The sequence below is a fragment of the Girardinichthys multiradiatus genome, chromosome 13 (assembly GCF_021462225.1).
Source record: "Girardinichthys multiradiatus isolate DD_20200921_A chromosome 13, DD_fGirMul_XY1, whole genome shotgun sequence".
NCBI lineage: Eukaryota > Metazoa > Chordata > Actinopteri > Cyprinodontiformes > Goodeidae > Girardinichthys > Girardinichthys multiradiatus.
This window is the reverse complement of record NC_061806.1, coordinates 29,936,633-29,952,871: the sequence shown is the minus strand read 5'-3', so window position 1 is coordinate 29,952,871 and position 16,239 is coordinate 29,936,633. Positions and strand designations below refer to the sequence as shown.

General features: G+C 41.0%; 1 protein-coding gene across 4 annotated transcripts; it reads right to left on the bottom strand.

Annotated features, from left to right (window-relative positions):
- Positions 1–209: 209 nt before the first annotated feature.
- znf384a (zinc finger protein 384 a) lies at positions 210–15,008 on the bottom strand. 4 transcript variants are annotated; one of them, XM_047384255.1, is made up of 11 exons: positions 14,705–15,008; positions 13,082–13,149; positions 12,066–12,387; positions 8,560–8,682; positions 8,312–8,481; positions 8,151–8,227; positions 7,832–8,056; positions 5,009–5,176; positions 4,407–4,485; positions 4,146–4,304; positions 210–2,640 (listed from the first exon to the last, which is right to left on the bottom strand). In XM_047384255.1, exons 2-11 carry the CDS (start codon positions 13,142–13,144, stop codon positions 2,236–2,238), a joined length of 1,791 nt encoding a protein of 596 aa, XP_047240211.1. In that variant the 5' UTR covers positions 13,145–13,149; positions 14,705–15,008; the 3' UTR covers positions 210–2,235. The 4 variants fall into 4 exon arrangements, with proteins under 4 accessions (XP_047240211.1, XP_047240213.1, XP_047240212.1 ...); XM_047384257.1 differs by having other exon boundaries at positions 8,312–8,436; positions 14,705–15,006; XM_047384256.1 differs by having other exon boundaries at positions 8,312–8,466; positions 14,705–14,998.
- Positions 15,009–16,239: the final 1,231 nt, after the last annotated feature.

Here is a 16,239-nt window from a genome sequence, read left to right as displayed (position 1 = left end):
TTGTCCTTAACAGTCACTCAGCAGACTGGATTTCAATCTGTTTATGTTCAGGATCTGCAGCAGTTAAATATTCTGTTTCACTGAATGTTACCTGATTCAAACTGTTTCTTATTTCAAACAAACCACACAGAGAATCTAAAAACTGGTCCAAACACAGGTCTGAGCCAGAACCAAAGTCAGGATCTCAGTTAAATACATCAGTCGTGGCCTTTTGTCATAAACAGTTTTTGAGTTTTATTCTCCATAAGGGAAGAAGAAACAGTCTGTTCAGATGAGCAAGAGGTTTAACTGTGCATATAGCATGTAACATAGGACAGTTAATAATGGTTTACCAGGAGCATTGCTAGGTTATGTTTTCATAAAAACACACAGAGACATACAAAGTTGAATATACATGAAGACCGTCGGCTTGTTGTACAGGCTGCTGGAACGTCTTGATTGGACCGAGCTGGTGCAGTGTCCCAGGTCACCTTTTAATTATGATGCTATTTAAACATGTTAGCAGGTCAGTCAGGAGTCTGACTGCAGTGGCTTTATTTTACACGGCACCATAAATTATTTTAATAAATTCAAAACAAAATAGATTTTCTTTTACAGGTTTTCTGATTGACGAGAAAATTTTCAGGTATTTTCTATATGAAAGAAGAAATCATGCCTTAAATGAACCTAAAACCTACAGCATTAGTAGTAATTCGATCGTTTGAGCAGCCTTAGTTATCTTTAACAGGGCAAAAAGATATTTAATAATAACTAATGTGACTCATCTATTTAAAGGCATAAATGGTTGTCTGCATGTGTCATTAAAACTCCACAGGTCTTTAATCATTATTTTCAGCAGAACGTGTTGGTTACAGTACTGGACCTGGGACCCAGTCTGTGGTTTGGGTCAGTTCTTATATATTCTGTACATAAAGACATACTTCCCTTTTACAGATGAAAAAGTCTTATCTATTTAATGTACAGCATACTGCAATACCTAATGCCTCAGAGTGAATATACTGTGGATAACATTTGCACTACAGTTATAATGAAAGTAATAATAATATGTATGAAAAGGTCTTAAAAAAAGGTTGATAACAGTACCTGTCAGCCGTGTTCATCACACAGTTATTTCATATCAGCCTCCCTGGTAACAACAGGGCGGTTCTTATCGCTCACAGGATGATAAACTAAACACTTTCTTTCTGTCACTTTCATGCACTCACTCTGCTTTCTCTCTGTATGCTTCTCTGTGGGTAGAAAAATACAAACATGATTTATATATATATATATAAAAAAAAAAGACAAACGATGACAAACATAGGCGTGAAGAACGATCTTCATCAAGTGCTTTCTGTAGGACTCCTCCGTCCCGATGTTCTCGGCTAGATTGCTCGTGTTCAGTACATTCTTGCAGAACTTGCAAGAATTGATCTTTAGTTCAGGGCTTTAGGTTCTGAAACGGTTCCTTAACTCCTCGATGCTCTGATGGGACGTGGGTTCAAGGAAAAGACCATGATTTGTGAAATGTTCTCCTTAATTCCCCATCTTCAGTGGTCAGATAAATTAAGTGCTCCCATTTTGGTGCCAATTAGGAATCTTCACCTCTTATGAACGATTATTTGTCTTTTCTCTTCCTTGTTTTGGCTTTAACAGATTGCAGGAGTATTTAAGGAGGAATTTGATCTAGATGTTCTCAAAGTCACCCCATTCTGTGCATTATCTCCCAGTGTTACCTCAGAGCAGGGCTGCTGGTTTAGGACCAGATATTTTACCGCTAAACCAAAGCATTAAAGGGGAAACTTGAGGTGCAGATTTCTTTCTAACTAAATCTATAAAATCCAAACCCCCTTTCCACCACCTTGAATCAACCTCCTGAACCAGCTTTCCCACTCAGAGGTACCTGAACTCAACACACTGCAGATCCTCTGGGATCCAACCTGGAGCTTAAAGTTGATGCTTCAGAATCGGGTGAACTAAGCTTGACTTCTATCTCCTGATTGTATTGCAATTTCACACTGATCCCTTTAACATGCCCTTCAGAGCTACTTGACAGTGAATATAAACAGAACACCGTTGGGAGTCAGGGTCAGAACCGGCTGGCTGATCAGGATGGTAACAGTTTTTCCTTTCTCAGCCAGGTTTCTGGTTTCTTTTTGTTTTAAGAGGACTGTAAAGATGGATGACGGTGAATCAAATGGAGCTTTTTACACTGCAGATTATCAGTAACGTCCCAACAGAGCCGTAGGACGCAGCCTACGAGTTCATGTGCTCCACCTGTATGGCTGACGTGGAGACGGTTAGACAGAGGTCTTTATGGGTCACTGGCAGGTCACCTACACTGACTGGTTTGTACTGGATCTCACTGGCCGACACCGTCTTGTACTGGTGCAGATCGAATGGACACGAAACGATACCGTCAGAGGGCTGCTGGGTCGGCTGGTAGCTCCCTGGGGGTCCAGGGTTCTGATTGGCGTTGTTCGGGTTATTCTGGTTTTGAAGCTGGCTTGCTCTGCCGCCGCCTCTGCCCCGACCACGACCTCGGCCCCGCCCCCCTCCTCCACCCGCTGTCAGACCCTGGGCCTGCTGGGCGGCTACCGTCGCTGCCACTGTTAATGGGTCGGGGTTGTGCTTCTGCATGTGTTTCATCAAGTATGTCTCCTAGAAAAACACAAAAACAAAAATAATATTTTGACTTTAAACAAGAGTCAAAATATTTGTTCAGTAGTTCTGTCTTATCTGGGTGAGCAGACAGGTTAACAATTATATTTATCAATTATTACCGAGAATTATTTTTACTGTTATTTATAAATGATGACTTTTCTATGTGAAAGATTAGATTTTGCTCAATTTCAGTAAAATATGCCTTACTGCTTATATAGAGAGTTTCTGCACACCTTCCAGAATTAAATTCACAGATTTTTCTATTTTGGCCTTTTTCTAGGGATCAATACAAGACTTTTCCGCCTTTTATGGCAAGTTTATCTAATGTTATCAGGCTTTAAATACAGAAACCACAAAAACCACAGACAGGAAGATGGATGGTAGTGTTGGGATGGGGGGATAATGAGAGGAAAACGGATCAATAGATACAACTTTTAGACAATAAGGCGGAATTACAAATTATTTTTCTATGTTTACTTTCCATACTATACAATATTGTTTAATATCGCAATGATGATATTCATTATGATTAACCCACATTTTTCTCGCTTTAGCATCTTGATCACTAAGATCAATCCAACAGGACAGAGACTATATTACTGACAAGCAGTTTGAATGCACAGCACCTCAAACATTAAAGCTTGCTGTATAGAACATCCAAGCAGTCCTTTATGATTGCAACATTACACACATTGATTGTGCAGCTCTAGTTACAACCAAATTATTAAGAAGTCATATAAAGACAGAAGAAACTACTAAACTACTATGTTGTTACTATTAAATAATACATACCACATTCCATGTATTTTTTCTTCTTTCTACCCTTTTGAAGTGTCCTCTGAGGATGTTTTTAATTTATCTTTGTGTACATTTGTATTCTTTGAGCTGTTGTCTCAGCAAATTTCATTATGGTGGCATAATGGCAATAAAGACTCTTGAATCATGAAGACTCCTGAAACATGCTAACATTCACGTTGCATTAGCACATAAAACATCCTCAGTGAGGAGCGTGGCATTTTGTTCCCAAGAAACAGCAGAAGCTTCCTTACAAAACGTCGTCCAATGTGTCAAAGCCTTCATGAACTTTGGTTTGGATTGAATTCTGGAAGAAGGAGAGTAAACTGAAGGCTGTGGTCACTTGTGTTACTTCAGATCTGTTTGGAAACAAAAGACCAGCCTTCTGAAACATACAGGCAAAATATCCGTCACAGTTAAGAAGAATGGAGACTGCGGCTCCATGAAAATCAGTGGTGAGCGAGTGATGTACTGATGAAAGGTTTTCAATCATTAAATGGCTTTGATTTAAATAACTGTAGCGGGAAATGCCTGTTCCTAAATGACATTTACTGATATAGGGAGGCAAAAAAAGCCAGGCATGGCCTTCTCCGACAATGACAAATTCTCTCAATATTTGAAAGCATTGATCAACCATCTAGAAATCCATCTCATTTCTAGATCGTTCTGTAAACCCCCATCCTAAAGCTGAAGGTCTGAGAACGTACTGATGTGTAGGATCTGTTGCAGAGGCCGCAGGAGAACAACTTGGCGTGTTTGACGGTGTGTGTAGACAGGTGAACCTCCAGGCTGGCAGCGTCTGTGTAACCACGGTTACAGTTGTGACACTTGAAGGGCTTATCTTTGTTGTGCTGCCGACGGTGGGACTGTGAAGGGAATATGCACCAGAGTGGCAGAGATTTAACCAGAAACGTGTTAGAGAGGATATAATAAAGCAGTAAATGCCAAAGGAAAATGATCTGACTGACCTGCAGGTTGGACAGCTGAGTGAAAGCCTTTTCACAGCCAGGATGGCTACATTTGTACGGTCGGTCGCCAGTGTGAATTCTGACAAAGGAAAATAACAGATCAGTCCATTAACCTTAAAGTTTGTACAAAAGTAAATGTTAAGAACAGGTTCCATGAAGCAGTCATGTATACCTCTTATGTCAAAAAGGAAAACATTCGTAATGCAGCAGAAATGAAAACATACTCTTCTCTGATGCTCCTTTCTCTACTTTCACTTCTACTAAACTATTTATTTCGCTCCAAGACTCCATGCCCTTCTCTGTACTCTGAGCTGTTTGTAGCTTCCTGTCTCTAACAGTTTTAGGTAGATCTTTAAGATGTTCGATGAAGGAAATGATTACCAACTAAAAGGCCATCTCTAATCAATTAAAATCCAATTAAGTCTGTTTGGATACCTCTGAAGTTCAATCGTTAAAATAAAACGCAATAACAAATCTGTTTTCCTTCCAAAGGTGACTAAATGAGTCTATAAATCTATAGCAGTTCTCTACAAACCTGCTCCACACATGCACACATACGAACACACGTGATCAGTGGAAACCCAGCCCGCCCGGCCCAGTACCGTGTGTGTTGCTGTAGGTGACTGAGCTGCCTGAATGTTTTCTGGCAGTAGGAGCAGGTGTAGGGCTTGGCCCCCGTGTGGATGCGGATGTGCTGGGACAGGTAGCTGGAGTTGGCAAACGACTTGGAGCAGTGGGGACACTTGTGGGGCTTGGCCTCAGTGTGGTTTCTAACACGGAAAGCCGGGATTGGAGGGGTTGGGGATGGAGAGAGAGAAACACAGAGAGAGAGAGAGAGAAACAGCGAGATTTTTAAGCTACAGCATGACCAAACTTCATGACGAACCGAAGATCAAATCATGCGTTAAAGGATCTGCAATCAATGCTGCTGATCGTAGATCATTAGGTTTGACAGTGTGCTCTTTGTGCTGTGTCTGAGTTGTGAAAACACAGAACAAACATACAGCAAGCACAGTCACGCTTTCCTTTCTCTCTCTCTCTCTCTCTCTCTCTCTCGCTCGCTCCATTTGGTGTGTCCTGCAGTAAGTGGAGTGTGTCTTTGTCATATGATTGAAACCCAATGAGAACCTGAAGACGGGTGCCATGAAAAAAGAGCACATTATTCTGATCGAAACATTCGCTCTACAGGTGACATGGAAAACCCAGAGTAAACCAGTGAGTTAAATGAAAATATGAAAAAGAGATGTGACAAGCTCAAAGGAAATTAAACCATCTGGTAGAATGACGGCAGCATGAATGAGTGAAAGGTGATCTTATTGCTTGCAACCTCATGCATGATCAGTCAAATAGTAATTAGTCTTGGATTAGTAGCCGTTTGCCTACTGGTTTTGCTGTATTAGTCATGCATTATTTCCCGTCTTGTACACAGCCACCATTTAAAGAGCACACAAGCCTGAAATAGTTAACTACTATTCATTTTATATTAAAATCAATGTGTAAAAAGAGATTTTTTTGAACACCAGTAAACCAACTAAACAAGGAGAATAAATAATTTTTAAGGCTGAAGCTCCAGGTTGATAAGCAGAATTTCCATGTTTTTAGAGGGACTGCCGACAACAGATCCACAGAACAACAGCTCACAGGAAGATACAATAAAAAAAATAAATGTGTCTTTTAGTTGTTTGTGTCAGAAGCAGAGTCTAAATGTTCAACATTACAGTCTTTATATTAATGAATAGGAACGACTGGCCGTATCCATTCTTGCAGGTCTAAGAGCAGCCCCTGCTGCAGAAATGATTACCTGGACCTGGGTTTTAATAAAGCCTTGGCAACGACGATCCGTACTGAGAATCATCTCTTAGCTCTGAAAAACCAGATGTTCATCTGGTAGAAAACAATACGAAGAAACTAACTGTACAACGTAGAAGATGTACAGCAAGTCATCATTACTGCTATCCGATCAAGGTCAAACCACGACCTTTACATACGTTTTTATATGAACTTAACCCAAAACAATTAAACTTAATACGTTTAAGTGGCGTAGTTAGGAATGAGTCTACGGTGCAATTGGGCATAAAAGCAAAAGGGAAAATGTCAAGTAAGGGGAGAGATTTTAAAGGATCACTCAATCAGATTTTAAGATTAAAGTCTTAAATGTTCTGAGTATTTTTGATTCTACAGGATTAAGGTCAGTGGGTGCAGTGCCAGCTTTGATCTTTATTGTTTTCTGGGCTCTAATGCAGCTGCCCTAAAAATCACAGTAGAATTAAACAAACAGGTTTAATCTGCAGAAATATCCAAAATCTAACTTCAACTGTCTTTACTCTGAGGGATCAGATATATTGTGAATATCTCACCACTGCTTTATTAATGTGGATAGTGTTCATATTGCAAATTACTGACTGGACGGCGTTGCGCTAATTTGGTTCAGGCATCATGAGATCAAACTTTGCATTCTAGCGTCATATTCAGCTTATTGGATGAACTCTCAGAGCAGCAGATGCCCACAGCTGACACGGAGAACAGAGTCCAAGATGGTTTAAGTAACAGAGCGCTGGACATTAGAGAGACAGGCGTGAGGAAAATGTGGTTGGGTCCCTTAATGGCACAGAGCTTCTTTTACTTTTAGATTTTATTAAAATCTTTAATAAGAAGCTGAAAGATTTGACCTGGCTAAATTTTGTCGTTGACAATATGCACCGGGGGAAAACCTCAAAGGTAGAAGAGATGTTTCTGCTGAACATTGAGATCTTTTTCTGGTCTCTAGAACACCCAGCAACAATCTCATTTATATGATGAGATCGCTGGTGAATTTCGCATGCAAGCTGTTTCTGCTGATCTGATATCAGAGCGTGTCAGGCCGTCATTAAGTCGATATTTACTGCACTAAATGCAGAGGAAAAAAGAAGCATTCCTGTTTGCTCTGGACAATCATGCAAGAAACGTGACGATATGCATGGATGATATAAGGGTTCTGATCATAGGCTGCATCACACACACTCCTCTGGCCCGGCGTCACAAAATGGCCTTAATTTAAATTTTCGATGCATTTACAGAGTGCTATTTGCAAAGGTGTGGTGTGAAAAAATGAAAGTAACAATCTTAATAAAGACATGCAAAGCAGGAACATACGACTGCTGCATGATGGTTTTGTTTGAGAAAAGCTCATCAAATAAGCCAACCTCCATACCATGAACTGTTACATCAATCCAATAATAATAAGGTCTGTTATGACCTTCAAACAAGATAATTTGACTGTGCAGAAAGAGCTTAACACTGTCAACACTATTCCAAAGAACCCCCAGCTGGCTGACTACACCATTACTCTGTGAAGTCATCACTAGAGACAGGCTCATGCTCAAAGTTAAACACCAGAGATTACAAGCAGAAACACTCAGAACCTCTACAGCTAGTGGGCCCAGTACCGTGTGTGCTGCTGTAGGTGACTGAGCTGCCTGAATGTTTTCTGGCAATAGGTGCAGGAGTAGGGCTTGGCCCCGCTGTGGATACGGATGTGCTGGGACAGGTAGCTGGAGTTGGCAAATGACTTGGAGCAGTGGGGGCACTTGTGGGGCTTGGCCTCGGTGTGGGACTTGGCGTGAATCTGCATGTCTGACTTGCTGAAGAACGTCACTGCACACATCCGACACCTTTGGAAGAAAGAGTTTACTGTAAGACACGGCAGTCTTGAGAAATAAGTTGCAGACTAAAGATATAAGAGGACTGGACCGACTTGTCCAGTACCTGTAAGACTTGGGTCCATCTTTGATGGTATGATCATCCTCATCATTTGACAGATCATATGGGTCAGCAGAGTGATGCTGCAACACATCAGGAGTAAATTATGAGGGTAAAAGGTCATTACTTTCAGGACAAACGAAGCAGTCAAAACAGAAGAAGCTCACCTGTCCACCAGCAGCAAGATGGGCTAAAATTAATGCATCACTTCCTGGAGGGAGAATCCCACCGACTCTGCTCATCACCTGTTTGCTCTTCCTCCCTCGCTTTGATGGCGTTGGCATGACAACGGCTGGAGAAACATTAATATCCTCCTTCTTATCTGGAAGAAAAGACACTGCCCTTATGATGCACCAGCATACAGCAGGTTTTGCTGTAATGCCCAAAATGGTGATGAACTGGAGCTGGATATTACCTGTGTTTGAGGGGTGCATCGCAGACACTATCATGGTGGTAGCCGTGGGGTGTCCAGTTACAAACGACTGCGTGGAGGCAGTTGGTACCAGTGTGCCTTGAGGGGTGGTGATCACTAAACCCGCTGAGAAGAAAAAGACAAACAGTTTAAGATGTTTCACCAACACCTGGAGAAGAGATAGAAAAGGTCTTTTCTATACTGCAGGTACCCTAGTAGGGACAAGGTGACTGTATTAGGACACAAAACCCAATATATGATATTGTTGATTATTGCAAGGATAATACGATTAAAAATACAAAATAACATATTTTTCCTTCAGTGGAAAAATTCAATTGGTTTGCAGATTTCAGCTTAAATTGAGAAGGTATTCTTAAGCAGTGACGGTCCTTCTGATTGGTAGAGATGTTATTTATATCGAGGCATGGCGCTTAGGACAGCAACTGTGGCTGAGCAGAAAATGGATGAAGCCGTCTCAGTTTTATCGTTTATTTTCAGTTGTTCATGTATAACTTATGTAACCACTAGTTAATACTTTCTACAGTTGCTTGGAATATGTTTTTGTTTACTATGAACATAAATGTGACTTGATGCCTTTTCTCTGAAGTGTTCTCCTAGAGTTCATGTAGTCCTTCGTTATGCACGCTGATTAGGGCTGCACAATATATTTCCATATAAATATCAGTACGTGCAATATTAATGGAGCAAAGAACCATTTAGAATGCAATACAGTGGATCCTGTAAATCCAAATGCATCTGAATATGAATTTTTCCAAATATGAAAGGTCCGCCCCAATTAGGAATTAGATTCAGAGAATAAATGTGACGATCCAGAGAGTGGACCAGCACTGTGCGGCTCCGCAACCCTGGCTTTGTTGGGCCAGTATACGCTCCATGTGTTGCTGGTTAACGAGAGCAACTTTCTCCTTGTAGTTTTTCCCTGAGAACCTGGAGAGAGTGACACTCGAGTTTCTGGGCTGTTGTATTGGATGCTATTAAAGCCGTAATTTGTTGCTCTTGTGTCTGGTTTTGGTCTCAGTGCAAAATGCTCTAGAATGGAGAACACACCATCATATCTTCCTTTAAGTAATAATTGAGGTTGTTTTTCCTTGCACATAATCTTAGAAATAAGAAAAACTTAAATGAATTCAAAGTAAAAACCTTGCTCACCCATCTCCATCATTTCAAACAGATGATTGTCCCAGAAAAACTGAGCTCACTATTATTTATTGTTTCACCATTATTTCACCTTTCAAAGTGCCCGGCGATGTCATAACACAGGGTTAATGACTGTCATTCAGAGTGCTGTTTGTGTTTTGCTGTGGGTGAAGCTTTGGAACAGCTTATTTTCATTCCCATTATTTTCCATGGGGAAAGGTGTTTCAAAGATGCAAACTTCATATTCCAATAAATTAAAATGTCTTCAGATGTTCCACTGAATTGGCTTGCTATAATACTCCAAGTGTCAATAAGTCTCTGCATGCCAGTGATATCTATTTAGACTGTTGGAGGAAGTCCTACTGCAGCAGATATACACACCTAACATACAGGTCCTTCTCAAAATATTAGCATATTGTGATAAAGTTCATTATTTTCCATAATGTCATGATGAAAATTTAACATTCATATATTTTAGATTCATTGCACACTAACTGAAATATTTCAGGTCTTTTATTGTCTTAATACGGATGATTTTGGCATACAGCTCATGAAAACCCAAAATTCCTATCTCACAAAATTAGCATATTTCATCCGATCAATAAAAGAAAAGTGTTTTTAATACAAAAAACGTCAACCTTCAAATAATCATGTACAGTTATGCACTCAATACTTGGTCGGGAATCCTTTTGCAGAAATGACTGCTTTAATGCGGCGTGGCATGGAGGCAATCAGCCTGTGGCACTGCTGAGGTCTTATGGAGGCCCAGGATGCTTCGATAGCGGCCTTTAGCTCATCCAGAGTGTTGGGTCTTGAGTCTCTCAACGTTCTCTTCACAATATCCCACAGATTCTCTATGGGGTTCAGGTCAGGAGAGTTGGCAGGCCAATTGAGCACAGTGATACCATGGTCAGTAAACCATTTACCAGTGGTTTTGGCACTGTGAGCAGGTGCCAGGTCGTACTGAAAAATGAAATCTTCATCTCCATTAAGCTTTTCAGCAGATGGAAGCATGAAGTGCTCCAAAATCTCCTGATATCTAGCTGCATTGACCCTGCCCTTGATAAAACACAGTGGACCAACACCAGCAGCTGACACGGCACCCCAGACCATCACTGACTGTGGGTACTTGACACTGGACTTCTGGTATTTTGGCATTTCCTTCTCCCCAGTCTTCCTCCAGACTCTGGCACCTTGATTTCCGAATGACATGCAGAATTTGCTTTCATCCGAAAATAGAACTTTGGACCACTGAGCAACAGTCCAGTGCTGCTTCTCTGTAGCCCAGGTCAGGCGCTTCTGCCGCTGTTTCTGGTTCAAAAGTGGCTTGACCTGGGGAATGCGGCACCTGTAGCCCATTTCCTGCACACGCCTGTGCACGGTGGCTCTGGATGTTTCTACTCCAGACTCAGTCCACTGCTTCCGCAGGTCCCCCAAGGTCTGGAATCGGCCCTTCTCCACAATCTTCCTCAGGGTCCGGTCACCTCTTCTCGTTGTGCAGCGTTTTCTGCCACACTTTTTCCTTCCCACAGACTTCCCACTGAGGTGCCTTGATACAGCACTCTGGGAACAGCCTATTCGTTCAGAAATTTCTTTCTGTGTCTTACCCTCTTGCTTGAGGGTGTCAATAGTGGCCTTCTGGACAGCAGTCAGGTCGGCAGTCTTACCCATCATTGGGGTTTTGAGTGATGAACCAGGCTGGGAGTTTTAAAGGCCTCAGGAATGTTTTGCAGGTGTTTAGAGTTAACTCGTTGATTCAGATGATTAGGTTCATAGCTCGTTTAGAGACCCTTTTAATGATATGCTAATTTTGTGAGATAGGAATTTTGGGTTTTCATGAGCTGTATGCCAAAATCATCCGTATTAAGACAATAAAAGACCTGAAATATTTCAGTTAGTGTGCAATGAATCTAAAATATATGAATGTTAAATTTTCATCATGACATTATGGAAAATAATGAACTTTATCTCAATATGCTAATATTTTGAGAAGGACCTGTAGATGATAGTGCAGAGATGCTAAAGGTCACAGCGAGTGTTGGGATCATTGTAATGTCACGTGAGAAACAGAGAAGTGCAATATTTGATAACATTTATATAGCAATCAGATGATTTTCTGCTGATATTCAGATCACAATATAGTTTTAATATATTTTACAGCCAGTTTCCACAAAGATCCTGTTTTCACTAAAGGCTTTTGGATTAATTATGTGCATCAACAGTATTACTGACAACTGTTGATTTCTAGTATCCCTCTTTTTTAGAACTCATTTAAAGGTATATTAACAAACATGAGAAACCAGCATCAACTTGAGTGAAAGTAAGAAAAAGCAAAAAGCTTTTTTTCTCACCTGAAGTCATGATCCCGGTCGAAGGAACAGGAACAACCGTGACGTTCTGGGAGGTGTGTGACTGGTGTAGATGTCCCCCAACTCCACTCATGGTTGCATTACCGCTGTTACCACCTCCTCCTGATGTATTCCCACCTCCTTCCTGTTTAGGGACCACCCGCAGCCCAGACCCTGCATCCACTGAACCCGGGATAGCGAGCACAGCTGTTGGGTAGTGAGGGGAAGAGGTGGAAGACGCAGAAGAGTGCGGGAAGGCGGGTGCGTTGACCTTGTCTGGACCCAGCTGTTCCTTTGCCTTGTTGAGGAACATGGCGTTCTCAATCTAGAAAGTGGTGTAAAGTGTAAAGGGTGGAGTAATAAAGGGGCAAGATGGGATGTTGAAGGTAAAGTTGTTCATGAAGATGACAGAGTTGGAAAAAAAAAGGAGGTAAAAATAATGAAGGAAGAAGAAGAATTCCAAAGAGCGCTTCGAACGCATGAAAATGACACAAGGTGCACAATATGACAAATAGAAGTCAGACATGCAGATGGTAGGAAAGTTAGAAAGGTTGACAAATGCAGAAAATTACAGCAAAAGAAAAATATGTTAAGTATGGGGAAGAGAGGAAAGGTTGAGGATGGGATGTCAAGATACCATGAAAAGTAAGGAGCAAGGAGGAGGTGATACAAATGATAACATCAGTTTGGAAATATGACAAAACATGGAGAGTGTGAAATGAATGAGTGACCAGTGGGATTAGTAAAGAGATAGAAGAGAATGGGAAACAAGAGAATACGAAAGCACAGTGAGATGCAAAAAGTAAAAGAAAAACAAGAACAAAGAGAAAATACAGACATAAAAGAGAGGGATAGGAGTGATCATGAGATCAAGTGAATGTACCAAGACATGTTAAAAAATCTTCAGTGCTCTAAAATTCATCAACTGAATCCTTAAAGCAGCTCTACAAACAGTCAGTGATAATCCCATTATAACCATGTGCATTTCAAGACATTTCCAACAATAAGGTTGTCTCTACCTGTCCTTGTACAGTGGGGACGGGAGACCAAAAGTATGATGAGTTGAAATGGGATTCGTCCATTATTTCTGTAATTAAAAAGTAACACACTTAGAAAACACCTGTCCTTCCCCTCTTCACTGATTTCTTTCTGTGTCACGTAAAAGGAGACCATCATCTCAGCTTGATTCCTTTCAATACATCTTCTCCAAAGGCTGATACATTCAACATATCAAGTTTACAGAAGCTCTTAAATTTAGTGGGTCTGCTGAACCAAATACACTCCTGTCAACGATCCATTTTGTATCTAACGGAGTAATGTTTTAACAGTAATTTCAGCTTCATGATTTGCGAAGAGGATGTGAAAGGAATCAGGCTAAGATGTTCATCCCAGGTGGGGATGAAGAAGGTAATAATCTAGAGTAGGACAAAAAAGCAAGAATGAAGATCAGCCTGTTCTCATGTTTAGTACCACAGCCCATGCACTTGTGTTGCTGTGACCTAAAAGGCAACCATTAACAGACTGTGAGGGAAATTAAATTTACATGTTAAAATATTTGCACTTTTTTTCATTGGCAAAAACAGCAATATTTTTATCTATGAAATTTAAAACGTATTGCCATGCATTTGCATGTTGTTTTGCACATTGTCGTGCAGCTTTCTAAGTGCATGTGAAGACATAAAAATGCCCTGCATAGTCAAATATGACCTCCATTCACGGCTCACAAAAAGGAATGCAAGTAGTTACATGTTAGTGAAGCTTAACTTGTGGGTTATAAAAGAAATGACGTTGAACGAGACTGGGAAGCCATTGAAAGATAGACCCCACCACAACAAACACCTGGCACATTTCATGCAGCACAACTCAGGGCATGTTTGTTTTTCCATGTGTCTCCTCTAATCTGTGCTGCAGCCAACAAATAAAAAATGGGCAAAAAGCCGCCAAGGTAAATTAATTCATCCCCCTCACATGCTCCACATTATCTCCAGCGACGCTTTAAAACCAGAGTGGCGGTCACGTTGGTGTATTAAAGTCAGCGTTTTAGTGCCCTTTATTACCGAGAGGACACAAACTGGATCAAACACTGTGGCACAGCTAGCGGCGGGCTAACGATAGCAGTGACTGAGGAAAGCTTGCAGAAATAAAACCGGTGGAAACTGTTATAAAATCGGATGACATGTTGGGATGTTTTGATGCGTTTTGCTGCAAGCTAATCAGGCTGCCGCCAGCAGCTGAGAGTGATATCAGAGTACCACACAAACACGGCTAACGCTAACTTGCCTCCGTTAATTTTCTCCTTTTGTTCGTTGGCTTGTTCAGTCAAGCTAAAACTGGAGGCCTGCGTGTGTTTGAACGCTTAACCTGCGAACACAAGCATCCTCAGTCCCTACGCCTCCATGTCTCACCGCTTGCTCATCTCGCACAGAGAAAATAAAAAAAGAAAAAAAAAGTCTCGAATAAAAAAAAAAAAAAAGAAAAAAAAAAAAAAACACAAGACAGAAAAAAAAAAAAACGTCGACGCCGTAGCCTCTGTTGGAGACGCAGCTTCATGCAGACTTCCGGCGACGGGGACGACGGTGCTCTGAGACACACTGCAAATAACGATGCATTTACAACCGAATTATAACTCCAGAGTTAATTACCGGTGAACTGGACTCCTTTTCCACCCCTTGAAGCTTCCTCAGGACGGGACAGTTGGGAAACTTTGTCGAAATCCGCCCCTCAAAGCTCTCAGATAGGCCTTTTTTCCTTCGTTTTTTTCTCTTTTTTTTCCCTCCAGTTCTTTTCTCGCAAACAAAGCCGCACAATTCAGCTGCTGCGTTTCCGGTCTCATCTTTCAAAATAAAACTACAAACATAAGGGTAATAAAAACCATGTATTCCATGTAAATGGTACTCGCCCCGTATATTTTTACGGGCTTTATTATCGGAGAATACTTTTCTGACTTTAAATCTGTACGTCAATCAGCAAATATTTTTAAAATGTCATCTAATTTAATAGTAGAATAAATTATTTTCAAAACAAAATTCAGTAACTTCCGGTAATGTGATTCTAGCTGGCTGTTTTGACAAAACGTGTTTCCGGTATTTTGTTTATCCTGGCTTTCTGCAGGCCTTTTGGTGATATCATAATCTATCTATCTATCTATCTATCTATCTATCTATCTATCTATCTATCTATCTATCTATCTATCTATCTATCTATCTATCTATCTATCTATCTATCTATCTATCTATCTATCTATCTATCTATCTATCTATCTATCTATCTATCCATCCATCCATCCATCCATCCATCCATCCATCCATCCATCCATCCATCCATCCATCCATCAGCTGTTCTGTGAATCCCTTAGAGAACATTATAGCTCAAACGGTATCATAATGAGGCAACTGTGGCTCAGTGGGAAGAGTAGTTGTCTTGCAATCGATCCCAGCTTCCTCCTGCCATATGTTGATGTGCCCCTGGGCAAGGCACTTAACCTCAGGTTGCCTACTGATCTGCATATCGGTGTATGAATGTGTGAGCGTTAGTGAGGGCGACTGGGTGAATGTGGCTCTAGTGTAAAGCTTTGAGTGGTCTGTATGACTGGAAAAGTGCTATATAAGTTCAGTCCATTTACCATGATGACCAAGGAACACAGCAGACAAGTCAAAGATAAAGCTTTGGAGAACTTCAAAGCAGGGTTAGATTATAAAATAATATTCCAAGATCTGAACATTTCATAGAGCTCTGTTCAATCCATCATCTGAAAACAGAAAGCAAACCTATGCAGCCATGGCCTTCCACTTAAACTGACTGGCTGGGCAAAGACTCTGGAGGAGCAGCAGAGATTCACAGCTCAGGTAAGAAGAGTTGTTGACAGGACAACTATTCCAACTATTTTACAAAGAGAAGCAAGAAAAAAGCCACAGGAGGTACTGTTTGCAGTACAAACAAGCGATGTAATGGACACAGCAAATGTGTGGAAGACGTTGCTCTGGTCGAATGAGACGAAAATTTAACTTCTTGGCCTGCATGCAAGTTGCTATATGTGACATGCTGGAGGATTCTTCTCTTCTGCAGTGACAGGGAAGTGGGTCAGAGTTGGTGGAAAGATGTATGGAGGTAAATCTGGTATGGAGGTAAGACTGGGTTGGAAGTTCATGTTTAGGCAAGATGACAACCCTAAACATCC

Coding starts and splice junctions, on each gene's coding strand:
- znf384a (XM_047384255.1), bottom strand. CDS start 13,144: ATGGACGAATCCCATTTCAACTCATCATACTTTTGGTCTCCCGTCCCC. Junction 8,228..8,311: donor ATCTTGCTGCTGGTGGACAG/GTGAGCTTCTTC, acceptor GATGTGTTGCAG/CATCACTCTGCTGACCCATA. Junction 4,486..5,008: donor CACCTACAGCAACACACACG/GTACTGGGCCGG, acceptor TTCCTTTGTCAG/AATTCACACTGGCGACCGAC.